At 45.8% G+C, this 22,685-nt stretch overlaps 1 protein-coding gene across 11 annotated transcripts in view; it reads right to left on the reverse strand.

Moving 5' to 3' along the window:
• The window catches only part of LOC114865625 (POU domain, class 2, transcription factor 2), a 63,029-nt gene that overhangs the window by 14,907 nt on the left and 25,437 nt on the right, over positions 1-22,685 (reverse strand). For all 11 annotated transcript variants that reach the window (XM_029166908.3, XM_029166904.3, XM_055512866.1 and 8 more), the window contains 10 exons: positions 3,413-3,478; positions 3,177-3,205; positions 2,808-2,864; positions 2,158-2,265; positions 1,534-1,800; positions 1,231-1,345; positions 1,046-1,137; positions 542-787; positions 327-468; positions 88-236 (listed from right to left, as the gene is read on the reverse strand). In XM_029166908.3, the coding sequence (XP_029022741.1) occupies positions 88-236; positions 327-468; positions 542-787; positions 1,046-1,137; positions 1,231-1,345; positions 1,534-1,800; positions 2,158-2,265; positions 2,808-2,864; positions 3,177-3,205; positions 3,413-3,478 (1,271 nt within the window). The remainder of the gene's footprint in view (positions 1-87; positions 237-326; positions 469-541; positions 788-1,045; positions 1,138-1,230; positions 1,346-1,533; positions 1,801-2,157; positions 2,266-2,807; positions 2,865-3,176; positions 3,206-3,412; positions 3,479-22,685) is intronic.

Here is a 22,685-nt window from a genome sequence, read left to right on the forward strand (position 1 = left end):
TACTTCGTTATAGGTTAAACCTGGAAAACCTGAAGCAGCATTTCAGACTTTAGAGCTGCGTGTTTGGCAGGTGAATCGGGTCGGTACCGTGCAGAAGTTGCGCTCGAGCACCACTCGCACGTTGCTCTCGATGCTGGTGCGCTTCTTCCGGCGACGCCCAGGCAGACCCTCGATGCCCAGCATGGGGGAGGAGAGGGAGGAGGGGCTCGGCAGCATGCTGTCCACGGCCATGGTTTCTGGAGGAGACAGGAGGAGACGCGCGGTCAGGACGCGCGGGCGACACGTGCAAACGCACGGAAACGAGAAGGTGCGTTTGAAGTGTTCACCAGCGTCGCTCAGCCACTTCTCCAGCAGCGGTTTCAGCTTGCACATGTTCTTAAAGCTCAGGTTGAGAGCTTCAAAGCGGGAGATGGTGGTCTGGCTGAAGTCATTGCCGTAGAGTTTGCCCATGGCCACGCCCACGTCCCCCTGGAGAAACAGCACCAGTGAAACAGTGAGCGCCGGTCACTTTGCTGTGAACCCACTCCGGTCCCGCTCTCACCTGGGTGAATCCCAGCTTGATGCGGCGCTGCTTGAAGGTGCGGGCGAACTGCTCCAGCTCCTCCAGGTCGCTGGGCTCGTCCCCCATGTGAGCGGTGGAGAGGGAGGAGGCGATGGCGCTGCTGGAGGCAGAGGAAGCGCCCACAGACGCCACAACCCCGACTCCACCGCTGCCCGTGGCAACTGGGCCACCGCCGCCTCCACCAGCACCGGCACCGGCACCGGCACCATCAGCGCTCTTCTCCCTCTGCAACGGCAGGAACACGCTTCTATTAGCGTTCACTGCAGTATTAAGCTGGAGCCTAATAAAGAATCTATGGCAGCGGTATTCATGCAGTATGTTGTAGAAGATAAGGGCTGGGGACACAATGTAAACGTGGTGTGAATATATTACTAAGAATCAAGGTTTTATTAGACTGCTTTAAACAGATGCCCTGAACTTTTTTAGAATAACTAACTGACACTGACAGGGTCTGACTGTCTGTACTTCCCTCACTCTCCGTACCTGTGCTTGAAGTCCCAGGCGGGGGGGCGTCGTCAGGAGCCCCCCTGGGCTTTGCTGAGGTAGCTGGATCAGATTTTGGGTTGAAAGCAGACCTGTGCGAGGACACAAACACCCAGACTATGAAGCAACCACCTCAGGTTTCAAAGAACGCGAGAGGAGCGTGATGAGATGAAGCTGGAGCTCACCCTGCTGTGTCTGCTGAGCCTGTGTTGGCTGGGACAGCAGGAACTGGGCCGGAGACTGGAGGGGGTGACCCGGCATCAGAACCAGCTGCTGGAGCTGCAGCAGCTGCTGGATGTCCTACGGCCAAATGCAGCACAGAGCAGGTGTCATGTGAGAGGAAATGGCTGCAGATCACTAACCCAGAGCAGGGACTGGATGTGGAGTGATGAGTAATATTTGCATGTGTCGGACTACGCAACAAAGCCAAACTCCCACATGAAGAGAAGGGAGCTGGTAGAGGGTGTGAGCCGCTCCGCGGCTCGTACCTGGGCCGTGAGCTGGATGGGCTGTGACAGAGCCAGCTGTGGGGGAGGAGGCGGGGCTTTGGCCGCCTGCTCCTGTTTGGCCGCCTGCTGCTGCGTGTGGGCCTGGTTCTGCTGCTGCTGCTGCTGCTGCTGCTGCTGGTTGGCCTGTTGCTGCGCGGCGGCGTGGGCGGCGTGGGCGGCGTTGGACTGCTGCACGGCGGCCGCCAGCAGCTGAGCCTGAGCCTGCTGGAGCAGCAGCTGCTGCTGGGCCGGGAGGAGGGCGGCGAGCTGGAGGAGAGAGGAGAGACAAGATCAGAGTCCCAGCAGGAGAAGAAGAGAGTCTGTGTGAGGACGGTAAAACATGTCAGAGCGAGAGACAAACCACCCACTGACAGGAGGAAGCGCCAGCTCAAGGTTCTCACTGCACACTGAAGGTTTTACTGCTAGGTTACTAGGTAGTGCAAGTGGGTTCAATTAGGAACCTGCACTGAACATTTGCTCGTGTGTCATTTACTCTGAATATAACACTTAACAAAATAACCAAAATAATAATGTGTGTGTGTGTGTGTGTGTGTGTGTGTGTGTGTGTGTGTGTGTGTGTGTGTGTGTGTGTGTGTGTGTGTGTGTGTGTGTGTGTGCGCTCACCCCTGCCAGTTGACTGCCAGCCAGCATCAGCTGTGTGTGATGGTGCTGCTGGGAGGGCGCGGTGGGAACTGCACTGTGGCTCATCTCACAGCTCTCCTCATTCTTTCCCTAAAGGAGAAGGAGAACATGTTTTGTATGTGTGTATGAAACACACACACACACACACACACACACACACACACACACACACACACACACACACACACACACACACACACACACACAAATGTTTTCCTTCATTTGACTTTGTCAGCTTGATCCTCGCTCCGTTTCACTGCTTGCTCTAAATGTTTGTCAGGTTTGGCCTATTAGGACGTGTCCGTCCTGCTGGTGGTGGACGCAGATGACCTCTGACCTCCAGCTCTCAGCCCTCTCATTATCCATCCATCCTGCTGCTCTGTGGTGCATCTTTGCACCTATCACTCACCGTCGCTACATTCACATCACGCTCTTTGCTTCTCACCGGAAACAGCCATAAAACACAGCCCAGATGTGTTCAAGGCCATGCGTTTACGGAACATCTGTACATTTTACATAACAAGGATGTATAATAATGAGTCAATACACACACACACAGACACACACACACACACACACACACACACACACACACACACACACACACACACACACACACACACACACACTACCTTGCTGGCAGCTGATGTGGGGGAGCGACTGAAGGGGCTGCTTTTCATTGGCTGAACCTGCAGCACAAAAGACAAAATGTTCCTGTTGTTTATGAACAAATACCTTTTTTAGTGCATGTTCATACTGTACGCTTGTATTTATGTGTTAAATGTGACGGATGCTCACACACTGAAAGGTAACATATAATAAAGTCCTTCATTTATTGTGTGACATGCAGCCAAACCCAAACCAGGGTTGTAGTTACATGACATCAACTGCTCTTTTTGCTCCAACAAAAGCCTCTGTCCATAAGTTCAGTTCACATTTACATATTTATAATTTACTATGAATGTTATCAGCGTCAGGATGAGTGAACTTAGGGAACCAACCTGGTCATCAGGGCTGTTTCTGTCCGAGTCTGAAACACAGGAGAAAAATAAACGGTTCATAACTCGACCGAGTGTTTTCAGAGAGTCACAATCTGCACAGCTGCTTATTCGAAGGACGTAACAGACGACAGCAGAAATGAGCTCACGCTGTGAATTCACACGGCTCGGATTCCGTTTACTGCTGTTAAAATAAGGCAGCGTTTGAAGACAGGTGTTTGAAGGCGTCAGTACTGCACCTGAGCTGTCCCCTGGATAATCAGCCCCAGGCTTCTCCTCTTCTGCTGCTTTGGACATCCTGATATCTGCACAAACGCAAGAAGACACGAGGAGGAGACGCATGAGATTCATGTCACCACCACAAAACAGCACAAAATAAATTCATATTTACAGCTTCACTGGTTCCAAAACTGCAAAAAAATGAAAACTAAACATGAAAACTAATTATAAATAAATGTCTCCTTTTGCCCCATTTGCTTTAAAACAAATATTAGATACAAACTGTGGCTGACGGCTTTATTTTCCAGTAAAATACCCACTAAAACTAAAATGTGTGTGTGAAAAGAAAATCACACACACATAAAACCAAACATTTTCTTTTGCAGAGTTAATTTTTTCTACGCTGCACAAATGATTTGAAAAATTGCTCTTGCTGATATTTTCATCCTGTTTACATTAAATACGACCCACAAACTCGACAAGGAAACTGATGATGCACATTTAGCGCTTTAGATGTGAAGTTCATCGACCCGGGACGTGAACCTGGGATTAAGAATCAGCTTTTCGTGGCATCAGCCTAACTACCGCTGCTGGACCTAACGGATGTGGTGACTTCTGGGAGTGGAGCAGTAATTGGTCCAGACCGAGGAGCTGCTTACCGGAGCACCAGGCATTACTCAGTACCACCGCCATCTTGGCTCAAACACACATCTAGTCGCTTCACTTTTATTGCTGTTCTCTATTAAACGGCAGCTCAACAAGTCTTTAGGATCTGAGCTCTGTGTTCGTTGGCAGATGTTCTGCTTTTGGAAACTCGTTCATTTCTCCACGAGACTGAAGGTGTGAAAACGATCAGCTGATACACACTTTCATCACGCTCGACCTGCTGCTCGTCTCATGTAAGAAACATGGAGGAGGAAAACGGCCACCTGAAAATATGATAAGAGAAACGATTGTAGAGCTGCAGTGTCTGTGTGTGACGGGGTTTATCTCATCTTCAGGGTCACAGAAAAGTTCAAGGTGAGATAAGAAGAAGAAAAAACAAGGAAGGAGGATGGATACGAATGAGAAGAAGAAAGACGGGGACGGACGCGTGGAGAAAGACGAACAATAAGGAGAAAAAGGTCAGATTTTAAAAATGCTGCAATGAAAGAAATTGCACTTTTTGAGCCTGGTTATTTCTTGTCATGCCTCCAGATCCCAACTTCTTGAGAAGCAGCCTGTCATCGGGGGCTGTAGTTGCACAAAGCACCACATGGTGGCAGCACCGGTCTGAAAACACGGAGCGATGCAGCGCGTGCTTCAGTTCAACCATTACCTTCTGCTGCGTGTGTTCACGTACTTTAATGTCTGCAGAACAATATATCACATCCTGATACTTAACATCCGGCAAAGCCACCAAACAGCCCTGAATTCAGTAGTAAGTAGTTTTAAGGAAAGAATGTAATTTATTTAGAGTTGGTGCCAAATGTAGAAGTGGAAATAAAACAAAGCAATTGAAGCAGACTGTAATAACAAAACTAGTGAGAAACATTAAAAGCTCTAATCTCTATAAAAACCTTCTGCGTCATAAACACGTTTAGGTTTTTCCTTATTAAACTAAATGTGACACCTCTTCAGTTTGTAAATTAGGAACTGTTGTGTTGCACAGCATTAAAAATATAATTTACTCAAATGCTGGAGCCAATTCATCACTACGTCTGCTTCAGGACGCGTCATTGCGTTAGGGTTCTTCTTTAAAGGACAAAGCCACTGAAATCATTTTATCGTCCGCTTCTCTCCATCCATCTCCCCTCCTCCTCGCGCTCCTCCGCCTCTGACCCTTTTGGCCACGGGCTCCTTTAACCCCATATATGACGGGTTTAGGTCCAAACTCAGGTCTGTTTAAACAGCAACACGTCCACACTGAACCCACGTTCTGTTGCTGGGTGGATTTCGAGTCCGTACTTTGAACAGGCTGGTTTCAATGTGTTACAGTGACCACACTGCTGGACCCTGCGGCAGTTTGGCAGCCGCTGCTCAAATGCAAGGCAGACCCCCCTTTACTCATCCTATCAGTGCTAATAGCATAGAAAGAGAGGGAGAGAGGCCACGGGGCAGATGATGTATCTGTCTCCTGGCTCTGACGTGGCCTCAGCGTGTGTGTGTGTGTGTGTGTGTGTGTGTTAAAGAGGGGGTGCAGGTCACTGTCAGGGAATTAGAAAGGGGGAATGGGTGAGGGGAAGGGGGAGATGATGGCTGGAGGGGTCCTAAACTCACCCCCTCTCCACTCTCCCTCCTTTTTGTCCACCCGCCCCACCCCGGTCACGCCTGTCAGCGGCCGGTGACAGACGGCGCGTGGGTCTGTGTGTGTGTGTGTGTGTGTGTGTGTGTGTGTGTGTTTGTTGGAGGGGGTGGCGGTGGCGTGTGGCGTGTGGATGTCAGAGGTCAGGCACATGGTCTGGGCCACCTCCCACACACACACACACACACACACACACACACACACACACACACACACACACACACACACACACACACACACACACACACACACACACACTCCACCTGTCCCCTGTCAAACAAACACGCGGGAGGCGTTGACAAGAAAACTGCAACTGCTACAACATCCTCAGAAAAAAAAGAAAACACAATAATAATTACAAATTTAATTATAGTTAAACAATAAAACGACAATATGACAAAATGTATGTTTGCGTTCTTTAAGACAAATTCCATCTTTAAAACTAAATAAATAAAATCTGCGCTGTCCAAAAAATCCACTCACTCATTTCATTATTTGAGAGGATATTTGTCATTGTTTTATTTTTTTTAAGTTGTACATGGTTTATAATAATTGTAATAAAGGTTTAAATACTTAAACACTGTTGCTTTAACAAAACCACTGAGATCAGAAAACTTATCCCAGCAACAAAACTTTGTTTGACTAAACTTTTATTTGCTAACTTCCTCACATCCCCTCTGAAAATCAGACTATTACGCCTAATTTGAAGCCCTGGAGGCTTTTCTCCTGGCTGCCTGCGTCTTCACCCCATCTGGAAAATGAGCTGCTTCCCTTTTCTCCGGCAGCGGAGAACAGACTGCTGGGACGGACACTGCCTCCGCTGTCACTTCCCAGCACAAAGCAGCCGCTGTGGAACTGCTGCTGAACATGAGGGAAAGCAGGTATTTGATGGTGCTGACAGGTAGTCTGCATGAGGAGCTAACGAGGCAGCATCATCTCATTAGCATCCATCCACCTTCACGTTCTCTCACCTCCACCCTCCCTCTCTTCTACTTGCCCCGTGCCTGATTTATTTGGATCGCCCTCATTTCCTCTCTTCCTCTTCGTCCTCACTCAACGCGACTGTCCCGTTTGATTCTCTCCAACCGTCCACGCTCCACCTGCATTTCTTCTCTCATTGTCTCCTTTGTCTCTTTGTCTGGATGGACTCAACTTTTCTTTATGCTTTATTTGCTGCTTTGTCTTTTAGTCCCCTTTTATTCACTTCAGTTACTTTTTACCAGTGCCAGAAATGACTAAATAAAATCTACATTTAAATCAAATTTGAGATTCTGGAAAAAAATGACCTGCACAAAATAGTGAAACAGCCCAAAAGTAGAAAGTAGAGTATGTCTTGTTTTTTATATGAGGTGTTCTTTTCAGCCAAAAGGCTGATTAGAGATACAGATAAAATATTTTTACCACTTTTTGGAAGGTGTATTTTCCAAAATATTATTATTCAGTACTATTTACTGCATTAGAGCTGCTGTTTGTTTCATGACCCTGTGGCCACAAACTCAACTTTGCTTTGCTCACTCTGCATTTACGTCAGCGCGTGGACTCATTTCTAAGATGATGGTGCTAAAAGTCTTCTTTCAGGCTTTTATACTAAAGTCAGAGGCTACTTTGCAAGATTACCTGAGGTTCTTTCATTAGGATGCACTAAAATAGAAGCCATGACGTTGGAGTAACGTTTGTATAAACAGTCTGATCTGACTCCCTGCTACTTCCTGTCTCTAGACCTTCACCCTCTCCTGCAGCAGCAGTGGTCATGGCACCACTGGACAGCGCTCGCTAGCACAGGACACACAGGCCCCGTTGCTAGGCAACAGCAATGAAAGATCACTGTGCATGTGTGTGCGTGTCCACATGTGTGCGCGCGTCTGCAGCTCACATGTTTGTGTGTGTCTGAGGGTGTTAATCATTAAGAATAAACAGGTTTCCGCCTGTGGCCGAGGCAAAAGTACCACATGCTAATGTCTCCACCAACGCTTCCACCGCAACTCCTCACCGCTGGTCCCCATGAGACGATACAATTAGATTTGATATTAAACATGATGCATTTGAATTAGGATTTTACAGTTTCACAGTAAAAGTGATGTCACTATAAAAGGAAAACTATTACAGCGTTGAGCCACTGAAGATGAACCTTTTACTGCTTTTAAAAGGCCTAATATTCTCCAGGATCAGTTGGAAATGAAGTCCAGGACGCCTACTCAGGCTTTACCAGCGTGGCTGTGTAAGACAATCCTCTTACTAGGAAATCAATACTTTTCATAAGTGGCGGGTTTTATGCATCTACAGTATGTGGAGGGCAAATTTCAACTGTCTCTGGAGTAAATGAGCAACGTTGTGTAGACAATGTTTCGCTGGTGATTCATGTAGGTGAATGTTTGTACGAGCACAACTGGAAAAGCACTGCCTCCGTGCACCTCGACCGTGTGTGTGAGTCAGAGACACGGAGTGTGTGTGTGTGTGTGTGTGTGTGTGTGTGTGTGTGTGTGGCGGTATGCATGCATGCACGAGCATATGTGATCGCGCACGAGGGCAAGTGCTTTCCGAATATGTCTCTAGAGTGTTTATTATATCCGATACAGTACCTCTTTCTCGCACCACATATTTCTGTGCCGATCGATTCCTCTGACTCCCGACAAGACAATAATCGCACCTCCTTCCCTCTCTCCTTCTCTCCACCATTATTACTGCTCTCCCCAAGGAGCACAACGCAGGGAAGGAGGGATGGAAACAGAGAAATAAAGGGAGGGAGGACAAGAGGAAGGAGGAAATGGGCACCGTTTCTCACTTCCTTCTCTAGAATCGCGTGTTGGGACGCAGGACAGCGAGTGGACGCTGAAGATTTAGGGGGTATTAAGAAAAAATTGTGGGGAAATGTGACAGAGATAGTGTAAAGAAACGGGAATGATGAAGAGAGCACAGAGGCAGATGATGGGACAGGAAGAACAAACAGGTGAAAAAAATCAAATGACACACAGGCGTTTTTGGGAATCTGGGGACAACGGCTGAAGGCAGACAAAATAACAAGCTGTGCTGGAAAAAGAATTAGAGGCAAAAAATAAAAGGGAAGAAATGGGCAGACAGAGAGCGAACAGATGAGTGGAGTGGAGTTGGAGGAGCAGAGCAACGCCTGTAGGAAGGAAAAGAACAAAGGTGGACGAAAAAGGCGTTAAAAACCTTAAAAAAAGCCCAATAAAAATAAATACGTGGAGCAGAGTGAGTGCAAAGTGACAGAGCATCGTCATGAGAAAAGGCAGGAAGGTAAAATAGTGACAATTGGACTAACAAAGACACACAGCCTCGCCTTGATGGCTGCTGCGTGTGACTGATGGGACGAACAGGGAGGTGGTGAGCAACAGAGTCAATGACAAAACCGAGGCAGGATGTGGAAGAAAAGCGCGTTTCAAACGAGGCCCCGCGTCGCGTGTTCAGCCATAAAATAATACAATATTAAGGAGCGATAAAAAACATTTTAAAAAATCATTTAAAAAAATGTAACTATTGTCATCTCAATACACTATTTTTTTCCTGTTGATTTCATAATTGAAATAAAAACCCGACACAGACTGAACGGGTTTCCTTCAAATGTTCCGTGCAGATATTTAAGCAGCGATTGTGAGTTTAAATCCTGCAGCCTCCTTTCAGCTTGACCACCACATTTATCCGATGGCGGCTGAAAGGATCTCATAAGTCCAGGATTGGCGAATCTTCGCCACCCTTAGAAGATCATATTATCCTTCAATTTGGAGTTATGAGGTTGTCGTGTGACTGGAGGGATATTTATGTTCAGAGTATTTGGATTCAGGGGGAAAATCTCAGCGCTGAGCCTGAAAAATAAACCTCCTAAAACCACAAAACAGCCTTTATGAAGAATTAGCTGCTCACAACCTTAATTCTGGTATCTCCCTGTAGGAGAAAAGCATTTGACGGCCAGTGCAAAGAGTCAGCGGCTGATTGAGGGGCGTCCGCTCCTGCCGTGATGAACGGAGCATCCAGGAAGCTGCTGCACACGTTTATCGATCGGACCCCACTGAAATTGGCTCCCAATTAAAGAAAGAGCTTAGTTGACCTCTTTATGCCTCCCGTCCGCTGCTCTCCTGTCCCGTTAAATATCCTCCTTGCCCCCCCACACACACACACACACACACACACACACACACACACACACACACACACACACACACACACACACACACACACACACACACACACACACACACCCCACGCTCTTCATCAACACATCCATCTCCTGCTCCGTGTAATACCTCCACTCCCTTCCCCCTTCGTCTGTGGCCATCACCCCATCCCCGTTTGCTGTTACCAGCAACTACCCCTCTCCATGCACCCCCCCCCCCATCATACACCACTGTATGTTTCCGCTCGGTGCTTTTCTCCAGGTCTGACCGGTGCACTGTTTCTCTCTTACTCTTTCTCTCAGTCAATCCATCAATCTCCCCTTTAATAACAACAATGAATTATTAAGTGTATTTATTCAAACGGCATTAATTATAAAATACAGGCCGCTTGTCAGTCTATTCTCTTCAACTAAGGGCGGAAGAAAGAAGCAGAAGAGGAGGAAGCAGAAAAAGAAGGAGAGGATTCTGGGAAGAAAAGGGAAGATGGAGGGTGAGGTTCGTAGTTAGGCTTGAAAATGGGGAGAGAAAAAGAAGAAGAAGGAGGTGAAAAGGGGGGTTTAGGAAATTGGTGTGGCTAGCGGAACAGCTCCCCTCCTCCCCCCCCCTTCCCCACTCTGCTTTGTATTCTGCGGAGATGACAGGGGGAAAGCTTTATTGCTCTGAGTTGGTATCGATCGGGGCCCCGCAGAGGGGGTAGACTGAGCTGCACACACTGGAGGCCCTTAGCAAAGGCCGCGTCTCTGCCTGTAGCCCCCCTCCCCTCCCCACAAGTCCGTCGCACCCTTCTTTCTCCCTCGTATTTTAAAGATGTCTTGAAGAGGTCACGAGACGAGGCGCCGCCGCCTTTATTTACCTGCGTGCAACGCGACGCAGCCGAACGCGGAGGCGAGTTTTTAAACGAGAGAGAGTGAAAACCTGATTTTTCCTGCAAAGGTCTTCCCACCTAAACACACAAGCAGAGGTGGAACGCGGGCGCTACAAGCTCACATGCTCAGACTCACACAATCCCAGGCTGCAGGGCTGAGCTGCGGTCCTGAGTGGAGTTGCATCAGAAATCCCTAATCTGGGAGCGTGACGTCCTCGGCTCCAGCAGGCAGAGATCAGGACGCTCAGGGCAGATTCCCAATTTAGGGATAAGACGGGATGTGGAAGCAGGTCCTGGAATCACCTCGAGGGACGGAGCGATGGGATGGAGTGGAGGGTGAGGAGGGGAGGAGAGGTTTGATTGCCCCCCGCGCCTCCGTACTGTACACCGACTTCACAGCCTCCCGGGGGCGAGGGGCCGAGGCGGGGGACGGATGAGCCCTCAAACAGCAGCTGAAACAGCGCCGTTGGAAACAGTTACAGCACGCGGAGGCTGTGGGTGAATAACACAGTATCCAATGAAACGTTTCTTCATGTCACAGAAAAGTGCCATGAATCGCTCAGTATTAGGTCAATTACGTTCAGCGGCGGCCGTTTCCTTAATGGACAGACATGGAAGCAGCAGGTGACCTCTTGTGACTGACGGAGAATCGGATCAGGACACATTAGTCCAGAAACAAAGCCATAAAACTGCATAAAGGCAGCTTTTTCTTGATTCTCCTGTGACGAGCAGGGCTTTAAGTCCTCGCTGGAATCTGTAGCCTCACGGCCACCAGCGCTGCCACACACTTAACAAACTCCATTTTGTTGAGGTGCGCCGAGCGAATTGGCGGAGAGAGACGGCGGCGATAGAGAGGAAGCGCGGGAGAGAGAGGGCGAGATGGGCGAGCGAGCGGAGGGACGGACGGACGGACGGACGGGTGCTCAAGGCCACCCTGCCCTGAACCCCCTCCTCCTTCATCTGTTTCGCTCCAGAGTGGCTGTTATCTCTCTATTTTTACACTCCTTCCATCAACAGACCGCCCCAGACCCACTTATGTTCACTCACCAAATGACACACGGACGGACACACACACACAGAAATATACACAATTACTGATACAGACAATGACAGTGGTGCTGCTAAACCACAGTGAGTCATTAAGTGAGTGTGTTTTTATAGGTGGCTTGTGTGTGTTTGTATGTGCACCGAGTAACCTTTTAGAGAAACTGCAAATTACCTGCTGCTTGACCAAAGGTTTGATCAGAAGTGCTTTTCTTCAGCATTAGTCTGAGAGACGTTACTTTGAAATGCTGCGCTTCACTTTTTTATTTCATATGTGAGACGATTTTTAATTTGACTTGAGAGAAGCTGGATTGCTTCAAAAACAAACCCTGATTTAAAGCATCTATTTTTTAATTCTGGTCATTTTATATAAAACTGCTTTAGGATCATTTTTTTACATTTACATTTACGACACGTTTATAATTTATATAAAACATCTGTGAAAAGGAAGGTAAGAGAATCCTTAAAGCTGTCTGAAAATCTAGACGGAAAACAGTACAGGGAAAATAATCACACACACACACACACACACACACACACACACACACACACACACACACACACACACACACACACACACACACACACACACACACACACACACACACACACACACACACACACACACAATTACATCTTTGTAGAGCAGAGATAATTGTAGCAGCCACAGAGAGAAAGGCTGTATGTTTGTGCGTGTCATTGTATGGATCAGATCCATAGGGGGTCGACTATACAATAACGACCAATTTAATGGAAAAAGTCCATCTTTTTGTGGGTGGAATGTGTGTATGTGCATTTAGACCGTGGCAGACAACAGGGATGTCAGCGGGACGCCATTATACCTTCACTATAATATTATGTCTTCTACTATGTGTCTTTATTATTTCTACTCTAATCGCATCCTTTTTCTGTGTAAGTGTGTGCACATGTTGGTTTTTGTGTATTGCAGATGAAAGCATGCTGGCACATGCTGGACCACCACAGCGCTCCATCTCTGTAAAACCTGCACACACACACATGCACACACACACATGCACACACACACATGCACACACACACACACACACGCACACACACACACACACACACACACACACACACACACACACACACACACACACACACACACACACACACACACACACACACACACGTATTATATATATTTACACACACACGCAGACCAGCAGACACACACTGCCTGGCTCACTGACCTACCGCCATTTCACACTACTGACCAGTACAAATTGGATAAGGGTCCATTCTCTCTGCACCAGCCCACATCCACGCAAGACACACGTACACACACATGTACACACACGTGCACACGCGCGCTCCACACAACAAGCTCAAAATGGCCGAAATGCTGCTGTTAAGAGTCGGTCTCTCAGTGGCGAATAAAGTTAGCGAGAGCAGAGAGAGGAGGTGAGATGAAGGCGACGTTCGGCTCCGTTCTCAACTTTCCTGTTGCATGAACTCACATTTTTACAAATTAAAAATGCTGAAACTAGGAGCATCCTGAATCCTTTGCTGCGTGGCTGCACTGGGAGGCTTGACACTGACGAGCACCCGCTGGGGTCTGCCTCCGCGGTGATGCTCCTTTCTTCTTCTTTGGAGTCCGATTGTGTGGCGCCTGGCATCTGTTCCTGACGCCTGCATTGTTAAAGTGCGCTGTCTGTGTACAGTAAGTTTAATGAGGTTTCCAGCTGTTTTTCACTTCATTAGCAGTGTGTATACATTACATCTCAATGTATGTGCTAGATCTATTAACTCAGATGAAAGGCTATTGATTGTTAGCCAGGTTCCACCGCGGCGGCGGCGGCAGCAGAAGCAGCCCTTTGCTTCATATACGCGCTGTAATTACAGCGCAGACTCGCCGCGTTCCCCTATAGCGTCTAATTGTGTGGATGCTGGGACCTCATGCTGAGAGGGAGTGGCTGCATTGTGTATGTTTCAGATGTTTGCCTTCATACTAAAGGCATTGTCTCGTCACGTCCTGAATTGTGATTTGTTTGCTGCTTTTCTACTGTTTTCTAGTCTGCAGGTGTGGTGCCATAAATCCCAGTAAGTATTCATTTTTAAAACAGAAGCTTACATTTTTCAGCTTTATACTGAATGTTTATACATTTCAGCTCTTACCTGAAAACACACAGGTTGTGATAAATAGAGGTGCAGCAGGAGTTGAAATTAAAGTGTGACACATTCCAACCTACATCTGTGTTTGTTGCAAAGGAAGTTAAATAACTATAATCACAGTAATGAAGCTGGTAGCATAATGATATAAACTTTATTAACAGCTCCGGAAAACAGCAAAAATGGAAACTAATATCTTTAAAGACTATGATTAATTGCAGGACTGATGGATGATGAATGTGACGTCATTATCATTAAAATGGAGGCCGTAAAACGTTTTACCAACACGCAGCTTTGAGCTGACACAGACTAAAACTTCAGAGCTGCTAAAGTTTTGTCAGGTCGTTAATATTTATCATTGGAGTTTTGCACATGTCAGCATTTTTAAATTGTGCCCATCTGTGTGCAGCTCTTTAAACGCCACCACACATTTTAAAGTTTCTTATCTGCGTTTTGTTTTGGTAATAATTTATAATAAAATACTAAAGCATTGATGAGTCCTGCTTTGCTGGAATAAATGTGTTATGTGATTCATTCAGCCTTTGAAAGCCAGCAAACTAAATAAAATTGTATACATATATATTTGCTGCTGATCCACATGTGTATGATGTATTCTCAAGCCACAGGTACTTGGTTATAATATCATCCTAGGGTCCCTCTGGCGGCTCCCACGTGACCGTGCATTTGTTTGACTACAGTGCGTTGGTAAATCTGAATATTTGTATAATGCGGTGTGTTTGCGCTGGCTCAAAGGCCACGTGGCCGTCGTGTTTACATCTGCTGACGGGGGCACGCGGGCGATATCTCACAGCAATCGATGAACAAGGGAACGAAGGTGGAAAGGAGGAGGAGGGGGTAAAAAATCGGTAAGGAAAGCAGGTTATCTTCTGTCATTAACGAAGGGATTCCCGCGTCGGGGGGAAGAGGAGGGGCAGGTGGCTTGTGTAAGGGGAAGACCTGGATTCATTGAGAAAAAACACAGCGTGTTTGGCATCAAGAGAAAGCAGACAATTATCTATATTGATTAAAGCCAGCCAGCCAGCACAGGGAAGACAGAAAACTATGGCTGGATCAATAGAGAGGGAGGAAGGGAAGGAGGGATGCGGGGCAGACGGAAGAGGGAGAGCTGGAGACAGATGAGGTGGTGAGGACTTGAAGAGAGACTGCACAGATGAAAAAGCGACTGTAAAGACAGAGTGTTACGAGCAAATAAAAAGAGAAAATGAATTAAAGAGAGACGAGGAGGGAGTGAGGTGGCCAAGAAATCCTAGCATGAGGGATGAGGTGGATGAATTTAACCGACAACAGTAAAGCTGTTGAGGCCTGTGATGACTCGGCATCAGGAGGGCGTGCGTGAATGAGGCAGAGCTGAGTGTGGAGGCCGGCAGCGACGCAGGTAGCAGCCTCCTCGGACGCTCCCCGGGGACGGGAGGTCGCCGGTGGGGAGTAGCAGTCCTCCGAGAGCAGAGCATGCTGGGATCTCATTTATGCAGCAGGAGACCACATGTGGATCAGCGCTGCATGTGTTTGTTCATAGTGCAGAAGCAACGGCACGAAGGAAGAACTTGTGTAGTGGAACCAGTCCACTGCGAAGGGTTAGCGTTAGCGTTAGCTGTTAGCAGGAACGTTAGCTCTTTCTCAGTGTTTCCCCCCATATAGAAAACAGACACAATGGCACTGACCACAGTATACTCCCCCCCAAAAAAGGGTTTTTTTATCAATGAAAATTTACTATTTAGATTTTAGCCAAACTGCATTGCTTTCACTTGATTCACTGTGAGTTAAAGCAGCTCAAACGGCCTCTGACGTGGTCCGATTAACTCTTTTTTGGTATTTGTCATCACTTTCACCGGTCCACTCCTTGTGGCTACTCCTCAGCTTTCCCTCCCTCCACGTCTCCTTCCTCAGGGTCACTCTGATGGTCACCAAGGTGCTGTAGTGAGCAGTATGGAGGATTGTAGGTCTGGGGCGAAATGGCCCTTAAATGGCTCTCAAACTCACACTGTCTTTATTGATGCTCTGGCCTGACGCCAGCTGTCCACGGCGCTGTGTGTGTGTGTGTGTGTGTGTGTGTGTGTGTGTGTGTGTGTGTGTGTGTGTGTGTGTGTGTGTGTGTGTGTGTGTGTCGGGGCAGGAGTGGTGCTGATTGCTATGTTGATTATACAGAATAGTCCTGCACCTCTCTGAAAGCTTCTTAATGCTGATGGTGGACAGGCAGAACCACGACAGCTGGAAATTACAGCACTGGTTGAAGTCACAACAAGTGAGAGGAGCCTCCTTCAGGTCATCTTTAGATTGGTGAAATCACAATGTAAAGACAAGGAATGCATCAGACTTACAATCATTTCACTTACAGAAAGTGCACGTGTCAAAGTCAAATGTCTCCGTTTAACGTGTCTTAGCACCAGATCACTCTTTTGCAAATGAATTATGCTGCAACGTACTGCAAGCGCTGCCTGCCCTGATTCATTTTGTGGCTGATTATGTGTTCAACAAACTGGCAACGCTGTTCATCACATTGAGTCTTGTCAGTTAAAAAAAAAAGATTCACTAGACAGAACCAGTGAAATAATGATGATAATAAAAGGTTTCAACTTGCAGATAGATTTCTCAGAATGTTGTCATTCACATCGTTTTAGAATCAAACAGAGAAACTGACACATTTGACTAAAAGAGGCATTAAATCAAATGAAGGTTATTGTGGAGAAGTTTTGTCGTCATGTTTAAGTCACGCTGTGTGTTAACTCGTTTCAGACCTTCAGGTGCTGAATGGTCAATTTTTTTACCCATTTAAAGCATTGCTCACCGTGAACAATGGAAGCTGAGCTTTACTGTGAGTGTTTGAACCTCGTGCCACTTTAAATTTGTGTTGATCTGTTTTTCTGGTTGTCAAAACTCAGATTAATTGGAATAAAGGGTTGAAAGAAGTTTTTCAATTCCAACTTCATATTTAATACATGACTGAACCAGTTATAATAACATTTGGATTAATGGTGTGTTTGTACTGAGTTGTTATAAAATCTAATAAAGCAAATATAATCTTTGTTTGAAGTGTAAACATCACTGAAAAAATAAAATGAAAATTGAGCATTTGATTCTGCTTTGTAGTTAAAAAGGTGACGGATCCGCTCTAACGTATAATCAGGGATGATGTATTTGTGTAAACCATATCTACACGCTCCAATGGTCACAGTCCTTTACAAACATGACTCCAAATGATAACAGGGTGCAGGTGTAAAAAATGGTGCAGGAAAACCACTGTGGTGGTCATATCTTCCTTTCCTTGAGTCTGCCCACACACACACACACACACACACACACACACACACACACACACACACACACACACACACACACACACACACACACGCTACATACGAGTGGCCACAGTCAGTCATATATAGTTAGGAGTCTCATCCATATTCTGGCTTCTTTTTTTTCAGCTGACATTGGCATCTTGCTCTGGACACAGTGCAACACAAAGCAGACACACAAACACACACACACACACACGCTAGTATACATTAATGCACATACAGTCTCTGCTCTTCTGCTCTTGCTCCCATTTTTCTCCTTCTTGCTCTCAGAGTTGAGGTTTGATCAAAAGTGTAAAAATCTTGATGCAACGAATACAAACTAGAATTTATTCAAAAACTTTAAATAAACTCTGCAGCTTTTAAAACCTGCCCCACATAAATGATATGCAGATATGCTATTACCATATTTTCATTTCACTGAGGAAAAAGATGAAAACCTGATATATCGATATGAGGATGCCTTCGTAACTAGCCTCGCTTTGATATTGCGTCTGACGTGCGGTTGATGAATGACTGAATTTAATAAATACAATCTATTCTGACAGACTTGATGAAATTCGGAATGCAACCGTATGTTAAAGTATGTTTTCTATATGGGATGGGAAGTGTGGGGGTGAAGAGTTGCTTCGCTCATAAGGTGTGTGTGTGTATGTGATTGAGGGGGCTGGGGGATCACACTTATGAAAAATAAATTTCAAAAAGCCAGCATTACCTCTGCTCAGGCCCGAGCTCCAGCCTTTGCATTTCAATGTGAGGTGCAGCCTCCATTATTTATGACGCTTTACACCTCAAAACCATGGCCTGCCTCTCTCTACCTCACTCGCCCCGACTCTCTCTCTCCCCTTATCCCCATAGTAACCACTAGCCCTGGGTCTCCAGGAACAGTCTGTGTGTACAGAGGAGAAGAGACAGCGGCCTGTGGGATGGTTTGGTGCCAACAGGCATTTGATGGATGACAAGATGCAGCAAGTTCAAAACCAACTTAGACAAGCACTGAATTACCACAACGTCATATTAAACTTCATATATAAACATCTCGGGAGACTCCGAGGAGACGATTTTAACAGCTGCAGGCAAGAGCTACAGATTATTACAGATGTTTTATCAACTTTTATTTTGGCGTTATATTTACAAGTTGCTGCACTGATAGTGGCAACTGTCACATCAGCATCTGTGTCAAAATATTCAGTCTTTGGTGGGAGTCTCTGTCCTGTCTGTCTCTCACTGATAGGAAGCAGAGTTTTATCTTGACGTGTGAGATGCTGCACTGCCAGAAAATTCACAGCATATCCACATTGAACTGAAAAGAAATTTTTAAGTTTTTCTAAGGTAACATGAATAATTTACTGCCAGAAAACAATCACAGGAAATCTAGACGCGGCCCCTGACAACCACCCAGCTGAATCTGAACTTGTACCACAAATGGAGAGTCCTGCTCACAACAGGGCGTCAGGGAAGTGATGTAATGGTTCCTCTGTACAGTAACGCCACTCACCCTGACTTGCTCTTAGTAATTTACGCCCCCTCATTGTACTGGAGCAGGTAGACCCTGCATGAATGTTACACAACAGGACCTTCAGCTCGTGGTATCAGAAGCAGAGACATTCACCCAGTGGAGGACCCAAAGAGCCGGGAGGTCGGTCCCACTGGTACCGTGAGGTGGAAACTACAGCTGGGTCAGAACAGTTACCACAATAAGTGACTGACGGTTGCAAATTAAACAAGCAGCACATGTCAAAGTTAGGTTTAGTTCTTAGTTTCTATTATTACATGAAAATATCTGCTTTGACATTAAAAGAACTGTCAAATAATCCACTCTTTGTTCGCTAACATTCTTGACATTCGGTACTTTTCAGAGAGCGGATGTTCAAAAAACTTAAACGTATTCATGACTTCTCCCCGATCGGTAGAAGTCACTATTTAGCAGAAGCCTGTCTCACACTGAGTAGATGGTGACAGCGTAATGTGACGAGCTGGTCCATAATTAATATCTGAACTTTAATTACTTTGGATCCTGCACAAACATATTTAGAGCGAACCTGAATGACCCCTGAGCTGCATGTACTTAAAGGGCCGGCGCGCAGCCCTCAGAACCGTCCTGAAGGTTGACATGTGCCAAACGTGGCCTCTGCATGCGGTGCAAGTGCAAAATGAGACTAATGTAATAAGCGCAGAGCCTGGAAGGGACGAGCCTTTTCATGGGACAAGATTTATAGGTTCTGAGCGCTGAAGAATCTCCATTTCCTGAATTACAAGTGAACTGACCTCAGACCTGCCACAATAGTTGGCGTGTAGCGTTAGAACATCTGCCAGACATTAGTCAAACACACCATGGGCTAAATGATGGAGCTTGTGAGGGGGCTGTAAATTATAATGGGAATGAGGGGTAATATCCATCAGTCCATCCATCTGGGCGTGTGTCTGTGTCCGGACGCTTGGACAAAAGGCCTGCTGCTGCTGCTGCTGCTGCGGTGGCCAAAAGCTCTGCTGGTCAGACTTAATGAACCCTACCCCACCCCCTGCTCCACCACACACACACACACACGTATACATATATACTCCACCCATCCCCCAACGCCTCTCTCTCCCTCTCTCTCTCTCCTCCAACCCTACCTTGGCCTGCAGTGGTTGTGTCACTGCTAATATTGACGACACCCTTCTCTCTCTCTCTCTCTCTCTCTCTCTCTCTCCTCCCTCCCTCCCCCTGCTTTGGCCAGCAACCTCTGTTGTCCACATCTCACCTCATCCATAGTAGACAGTATTGATTTTCAGCACGGAAAATAAAAAAGGCCATGAATTTTAATGCCTTACTGTCTGTCTGTCGCCTGCCCGCCCTCTCTCCCCTTTTCTCTCCCCCTCTCTCTCCCACTCTTAGTACTCATCTTCACCTCCTTTCCTTTTTTCTTAAAGCTATCTCTCTGTCTCTGATGTATCTCTCTCTCTGTCCATCCTTTCCCCATTTCTTTCTTCTCTGACCAATGCTCTCTGTCCTTTCACCAAACCCATCCACCATCGCTCTCTCACTCCCCATTTTTCCTTTTCCTCGTTTTTGTCCTGAGGGAAGGGGAAGTGGAGGGAACAGTGTGGAGGCAGGTGTGGAGGATTCTGTGAAATGTGAAATGTGTGTTGGGGCCATTTCAACTTTATACAATATGAACTTTGTTAACTAATCTATGTGCGTGTGCTGAGATATGAAAGTAATTTTTGAAATTTTTGTAATATGTCCTATTACAACATTATCCGAGTGAAAAACACTATTTGATGATTATTCTTTTGAACCACTTTTTTCCTAGATCACGAGCCCATTGAGCCGTCTCACTCTGTCCTACCTTCAACCACGGCTGCAGCAGAGCTCTTATCGAATTTTACCTGTTTTTCAGAAGGTTATTAAGCCTGAGTAACCGCTGGTGACCAATATTTCTGATGCATTTGATGCTGGGTAACGGTGAGTGAAGTGAGGAGGCTGCCATGAGCAGAAAACACACCCTCCTGCTCCTCTGATAAGCTGGAACCATTGAATCATGTTCCAGCCAAGAGGTATTTCATTCTAGACATACATTCAAGAGAATATTATACGTTCTGTGTGATCAGTATGAAGGTGAAAACAGAAGGCAGAATACCGGCAAGTTGGAACATAGTGATTTGACCACTCAACAGAAGAAGAAAGTGGCAGTTGCCGTCAATGAAAGGTTGTATGCAGCTGTCGGCCCGATGGCGAGCAAAAATTCTGATGTGACAAAAAAATTCAGTCACTTTCTGTCAGTTTCTCCAAAATTGTAATATCAGGTGTTAACTTTAATGGATAAATAGGTTTTCACTTGAAACAAGTAAAAACCCAGTTCTTTGGATTTCGGTGGATAAAAGTGCAAATGTTTTGTTTCTTCACATGCTCCAGACAGTTTAAATGACCAGGCTGCATGTATCGCACACACACACACACACACACACACACACACACACACACACACACACACACACACACACACACACACACACACACACACACAGAGAACAACAACATAAAAAGCACAAAACTATTGAAAAGGCAGATATTTACAAAAAGTGAGAAACATGACTTTTCAACTAAAACTCCTGCGTATTTGACACATTTCCACTATTCATTTTCGGTATGTGAACGAGCTATTGATTCCAGGTATTTTAAGGCTCATGTAGAGAAAATCAGATGATGATATAGATTTCACACATGCTAAAGGTCTTTTTTAATCACAGGCTGCTTTTCAGCAGATCCCTCCTTGATTTTTCTCCTTTCAGTGAGACTGAATGTGGGTCAAGGCAACATGCTGGACACATACTAACAAAGTTTTGAATTTTACATTCATGTCACGTGTTCAGTCTCAGTGATCAGTGTTCAGTTATAATCGCGTTTTACTGCATGTTTTAATACAGTTCTAAGCAAAAGAAAACTTCAAGATCAAAATGTCAGATGTCAGCTGCTGCGATCCACAGTCAGAATATTTCCATGGAAAGCTAAACTTTCACTTTGGTAATAAAAGTGAATTTAACTTAGTCGCACGCAGGCCCAGACTCGTGGCCAGTCGGCCGGTGACGCGTCCGGCTCAGAACGAGCATTACCAGCTCGGAGAGGCCAAACGTCGTTCTCCATTTGCTGGATAACCTTCAGGCCAGCTCAATCAACTGTCAATTGGGATGCTTTCAAAACAAACTCTAGCCCATTATCAGCAAGAATGCCACAAACACAAGCAGCGGGTTAAATGTCAGATGCCTGAAAAAATTGGTTTCCCACTTAACGCATCCTTGGACTTTGTGAGGCTCTGCATCTCCTCAAGGAATGTTACTTTCCCATGAAGAAAAAGGCAAAACAAAAAACAACATATTTGTATGTTTTCTAACGATAATGTGCGTGGAATGTGCGGGGCACAAAGATATTTTTTATTATTTTGTGCTGAGTGGGTGGTTATTCATCTCAGAGTGTCCTCTGCAGGGTAACAGTGCTGCGCCGCGACAATGGAGGTATTTTTTAGTTTAATGAAAGCTTGCTTATTGTCAGTAGAAGGCTCATTCATTGCATTCATTCACCTCTCCACGTACAAATTGAAGGGCAACGTGTGTAGATGTTTGTTTCCATGCTCCTGTAAACCTTTATATATTATAAATATATATATATATATATATATATATATATCTATATAATATATATAAATATATATATATATATATATATATATATATCCAGTATTATAAGATGTGTCTGCCAACCAACGAAAACAATAAATTAGTCCTCTAATGAAAAAATGTAAGAGTCAGCAGAGAATTAACTTTGAGCTCCAAACTCACAAAACATTCATTTAGTTCCTGCACTTTGGGCAAACAGCAACAAACCTCATTAGTTTCTAACACACTTATGACCCATGAATGAATACTTTGCCCAACACTAAGAGATTCAAAGCCTTCCATACAAAACCAAATACATTTAAACTTAATGAGTCTCCCAATCCTGTTAATCCACTCATCCCTTCAATGTCAAGTCCACCGTCTGTG

Source organism: Betta splendens, chromosome 11 (genome assembly GCF_900634795.4).
Source record: "Betta splendens chromosome 11, fBetSpl5.4, whole genome shotgun sequence".
Classification (NCBI taxonomy): domain Eukaryota; kingdom Metazoa; phylum Chordata; class Actinopteri; order Anabantiformes; family Osphronemidae; genus Betta; species Betta splendens.